This window comes from Alligator sinensis, unplaced genomic scaffold, assembly GCF_000455745.1.
Source record: "Alligator sinensis unplaced genomic scaffold, ASM45574v1 scaffold512_1, whole genome shotgun sequence".
Lineage (NCBI taxonomy): Eukaryota > Metazoa > Chordata > Crocodylia > Alligatoridae > Alligator > Alligator sinensis.
This window is the reverse complement of record NW_005842063.1, coordinates 1,008,230-1,012,795: the sequence shown is the minus strand read 5'-3', so window position 1 is coordinate 1,012,795 and position 4,566 is coordinate 1,008,230. Positions and strand designations below refer to the sequence as shown.

The 4,566-nt window shown below is 61.0% G+C and overlaps 1 protein-coding gene across 4 annotated transcripts; it reads right to left on the bottom strand.

Annotated features, from left to right (window-relative positions):
- Nucleotides 1-865: 865 nt before the first annotated feature.
- C1QB (complement C1q B chain) lies at nucleotides 866-4,267 on the bottom strand. 4 transcript variants are annotated; one of them, XM_006023235.3, is made up of 3 exons: nucleotides 4,122-4,267; nucleotides 2,594-2,766; nucleotides 866-1,931 (listed from the first exon to the last, which is right to left on the bottom strand). In XM_006023235.3, exons 1-3 carry the CDS (start codon nucleotides 4,232-4,234, stop codon nucleotides 1,360-1,362), a joined length of 858 nt encoding a protein of 285 aa, XP_006023297.1. In that variant the 5' UTR covers nucleotides 4,235-4,267; the 3' UTR covers nucleotides 866-1,359. The 4 variants fall into 4 exon arrangements, with proteins under 4 accessions (XP_006023297.1, XP_025059494.1, XP_025059495.1 ...); XM_025203709.1 differs by lacking the exon at nucleotides 4,122-4,267 and adding an exon at nucleotides 3,896-4,115; XM_025203710.1 differs by lacking the exon at nucleotides 4,122-4,267 and adding an exon at nucleotides 3,912-4,043.
- Nucleotides 4,268-4,566: the final 299 nt, after the last annotated feature.

Below are 4,566 nucleotides of genomic sequence, written 5' to 3'. Positions count from 1 at the left end.
AGAATGAGACCCACGTTAGCATGCGCAACGCCCGGGACAGCAGCACCAGCTGCAGGAAGACGGCAGGGACCCAGCACCATGCTGGCCAGGGCCTACTTGTGTCCTCACGGACGTGGCAGAGCCGGAGACTTCCTCTCTCCTGCCGGCTGCGGCAGGGAGCCGCACGGTGTCAGGCCCGCTTCATTCAGCATCCTCAGGATCAGCTGATAAGCAAAATCCAGATCTTTCCGAGTCCCAGTCCCACGTTGGTCCCGGGCTTGGTCCCTCCTGGGGACTGTGCCTTACACCGGTTCACATCACTGCTCTGCAGCGCAAAGGCCTGAGTACATCACAGCCAGGTCTCGCTACGTCCAGAGAGGCAGGGGATGGAGGGGGCCTCTAAATGTCCACCACGGGCTCTGATGGTGTGGTCTTTTCCTACTGTCCCGTGACTTTCACACTGGCATTCATGATGGGTAATCCCCATTGCCAGAAGGACTCCCACCTGGCTAGACCTTCTGGGACCCTTTTCTGTTACTGGTTTTGCTTATTTGAAAGGGTAGCATCCGCCAGGAGCAAGAAGAAGCCAAATGAAAGCTGCAGGCTGAGGACGGGGTGGAGAATCCTTCTCTGGACTGGAGACAGGAGCCTCTCACAGCACTGCCCAGGCTGGCTCCAGGCCAGAGATGCCTTGACCTTGGTCAAAGAAGGTGGCATTTCTGCACTGCAAAGGTCAGCATTATGCAGAGGGCTTGCTTTGAAGCACTGTGCCAGGCAGGAGCCCAGGGGAGTCCAACCGGAAGCACACTGCCGTGGCTGCAAGCATGCAAGCATGCAAGCATGCAAGGCGCTGTAGTGGAAAGCTTGCTTTGAAGCACTGTGCCAGGCAGGAGCTCAGGGGAGTCCAACCGGAAGCACACTGCCGTGGCTGCTAGCATGCAAGGCACTATAGTGGAAAAAGCAGCCAGCACAGTTGAGTGGGCCACCCCACCCCAACAAAGGATGCAGTCCACTGCACAGTGCCCACCAGTCCCCTCGAGATGGGCTGAGAGGATGAACCACCTCGGGAGTCGTGGGCATTGCACTGAGACTCTGCAATAGCTCTCCTGGGGCAGTGGTTTCCACAATCTCTGCTGTGAAGCTGCTTGCTGAAGCAGAGGATGAGCCAGGAGCAAGTCCAAGCAGTGAGACGGGTGCACAACACAACACGATGCAGAGCCTGGTGCGATGAGCCTGGCAAACGGAGCACCCGCGCAGCTCGGAGCAGAGCCCGGGTCTCCAGCCTGCGCGGTGCCTGGCAGGGTCTTAGCAGGCTGCAGAGCAGATAGTTTGGCTGATGCATACGCCGTGGGGAGCCCGCGACTGACCCTCCCGGGGCTGCTAGTTGTCAGGGAAGAGCAGGAACCCCGAAAAGATGCTGTCAGCCCCTTCGATTCCCACCAGGGAGTTTTTCTCGGTGGGCTCCAGCCAGATGGACTCGTCTGCTTTCACCTTCAGCACCACGCCGCCCGTGGTGACCTGGTAGGTGTTGTGCACGTAGTCGCAGAAGGTCACCACCTTCTCCCCCCGGTTCCCTTTGCCCTTCTTGATGTTGACGCAGAGGTTGCCCCTGGACGTGGCGTGGTAGGTGAAGTAGTAGAGCCCCGGGATCTTGCAGGTGAAGCGGCCGTACCTGTTCTCGTAGTGGCCGTTCTCGTTGGTGATGACGCGGTCGAAGCGGATGGGCTGGTCCCGGCGGGGGAGCATGTTAATGGTCCTGGAAGCTGAGAAGGCCGATTTGAGGGATGTCTTGTAGTCCCCGGATTCACCCTTGCGTCCAAGAGCACCTCTGGGGCCCGGAGCACCCCTAGAACCGGCAGGGCCCTTGGGGCCGACTTTCCCAGGGAAGCCTGGGAGTCCTGCGTCTCCTTTCTCCCCCAGCTCTGCTTGATCCTCCGTCTGGCCGGGCGGACCTGGGGAGCGAGGAAACGGGAACCGTGAGTAGAAGACCCACGATAGCTGGTAGCTTCATATCACCCTTTACCTGCCAAGGTGTGAGACGACCCCCAAGGCCTTGTCATGGTACACAGCCACTTGCTAGGAGGGGATGGGGCCAGGCACACTCTCGGCCTGCTTTACATCAGCATTTCCCCTTAAACTGCCCACTAGTGCAGCTACTCCTGCAACCCCAGCACACACGCCACGGACCCCTCCTGGCTCTCCCACGGCCACCCTGTCTGCCACGGTTATGTAGCTGCTCTTCTTGCCCTTGGGCCCTTGCATCCCGCGTGTCCGGTGACCTGCATCCATTCCCCGCCATCAGGCAGCTCTTCTCAGACTCCCCACTTCCCTGCCTCTCTCATCCCCACCTCTTGGTGTTCTCCCCAGAGCTGAGCTGGGGGTGCCATTCCTTGTCCCTATGATGGGCCAGGTCCTTTACTGGAAGCTGCAAGCTGCCCACTAACCAAAGAGCATCCAGGCTGGTAGCTGCTAACGCCCTGGGTGTCCGGGACGAAACCCCAGGCCCAGCAGCAGGGCCTGTCCAGGGGGTGAATGCCTGGCCTTGCACTTCACACTGAAGCTGCCCTTGCACGAGGTTGCAATACAGCCAACAAGTCCCCGGCCTGCGTCTTACCTCTCTCTCCCTTATGGCCATTCTCGCCATCTCTGCCATTGGAGCCGGGCCGTCCCGGCACACCGGGGAGTCCTGGGATTGCCGCAACGCCCTTGCAGGTACTGGCACTGGCCCCTGGCGTTGCAGCCAGGCAGATGAGCATCACCCACACCGCCTGCATGTTGGCCGTGGTGCTGGAAGGCAAAAGGACACAGCAGAGTTACAGGGGCTGTAGGAAGGCCGTAAAATTTGCTGATCCGAGTGCTGAGGACTGCTCTGTCCTGTGTGATCTGTCTGCCCTGGAAGTTATGTGTGCGGTGCCACGAGGAAATCCAGGGGTATGCTCTGGGAAGGGAAGCGGGGTGCAATCGCCCCGCTGCAGAGGGAGGTGTACCTCGTATGCAGGAGAGGACTCTCACTCGCTCGGCAAGTCGAGGTCTCCGAGCTCGGGCCCCAGTGACATTTAGGCAGACAGACAGAGCTGCTCTGCAGCCCGGGTGCCGGGGGGAGAGGAGACGAGGCAGCAGAGCCCTCTTCTTGTGCCACGTTGGCTCTGCAGAGTAGAGAGCAGCAGGGGAAAGCCCCGCACTGCTCTCCCTGGCATGGCTCAGACCGGTGCCGTCCGTGGCTCCCACCGCCCTGGGCTCCAGTGACACCGGGGCTGCCGGGCGGAGGAGAGCTCCCTTGCTTACTCAGGCACCCGCAACCTTTAGCGCCAGCTCCTTCTCAGATTTACACCTTCAGCAACTACAGCGGCTGTACAGGAACTGCTCTGAGTTCACACCGGCGTAACTGGAAGCAGAATTCAGCCCTTGTGAACCTAAAAGACAAGCCTCTCTCGCTGCCTGGGCCCAGGGCTGCCCCGAGGAGGATCCACCGTCTAATGAGCCTTGTCATCGGGGCACGTAGCTGAGCGCACAGCTCTGCTTTGCCGTCTCTCCCACTCGGCCTCCCTGAGCCCCGTGAGCTCCCTCCGCTGCGGAAATCACCGAAGTCAGCTCGCCCGCTCCCTGCTCGGAGGCAGGATTCAGGGCGTGCAAACCGCCTCTGGCTCAAAAACCTCCGGTGATGTGACTTGCACATTTCTTCCAGCCCGGCTGTCCCAGGGCTTTACACTTCCCTACTATGCAACCCAAATCTGCCGTCGTGCCCCACCAGCTCCAGCACCTCCCTCCCACGTGTGACCAGACGCACCGACGGGATGCAATGGTATCTCCTGTTCCTACTGCACAAGATCCCGGCACCTGCCGGACCCCAAAACACTGCGGCACGACAGGCTGCCCCTCAAAAAGGCCGGCCCTTGGCAGAGCAGCGTCCTCTCACCCGATCAGACACCCACCACGTTGAGGACCACCCTGCCCAGTGCCAGGCGGGACCCACTGGGCACAGTGTGTGCCTTCGAGGCTGAAGTGAAGGCCAGTTGTGGGGACACGGGGTCCTGGCACCCCGTGCAGCCCCGTAGGGAGATGGCTCCGCGTAGCCTTGCGGCTTCCAAGCACGCGGCTCTCTCTTGGCTCTTGGAGCATGCTGTGAGGGGTCCGGCACTTACCTTGCGGCGTCTGCAGCACTGACGGGGAGCCGGGCACGGGAGGCGTCACCCTCCTGCTTGGAAATGGGGAGGGGGGAAGAGGAAGTTTGCTGCAAGCGGGAAGGCCTGAGCATTGGGACAGGGCCTGGTCACATCCCTTTTTTATCTTTAGCTCCTGTCCCCCCTGCACAGACACTTTCGCTTCCTCTGTCATTCCCGGCGGGCCGCAAGTGCTTTCTGCAGGCTCAGCAGAGCACCCCGTGCCCACGTGGCTGCTCGGCATCCTTCGTGCATGGGTTTGGGCCCCCGCCCAGAGCAGCACATGGCCAGGAGATGCCCTGGGCTGTCCCCTCTGTGTGCCGCCAGCTCGTGGCCCCACTGCCTGCCCTTTCCCACCACGGCACGCATGTTCAAATGCTGTTAGGGTTACAAGGAGCCCTCAGACAAGGGACCAGGCTGTTCTGCA

What these genes read in the sequence shown, in the direction of transcription:
- C1QB (XM_025203709.1), bottom strand. Translation starts at nt 4,098, where the DNA reads ATGCTCCAAGAGCCAAGAGAGAGCCGCGTGCTTGGAAGCCGCAAGGCT. An exon ending in CGTGGTGGGTGTCTGATCGG is followed by an intron (nt 2,767 to 3,895) that starts GTGAGAGGACGC and finishes TTTGCCTTCCAG; the next exon opens with CACCACGGCCAACATGCAGG. An exon ending in TGGCCATAAGGGAGAGAGAG is followed by an intron (nt 1,932 to 2,593) that starts GTAAGACGCAGG and finishes CTCGCTCCCCAG; the next exon opens with GTCCGCCCGGCCAGACGGAG.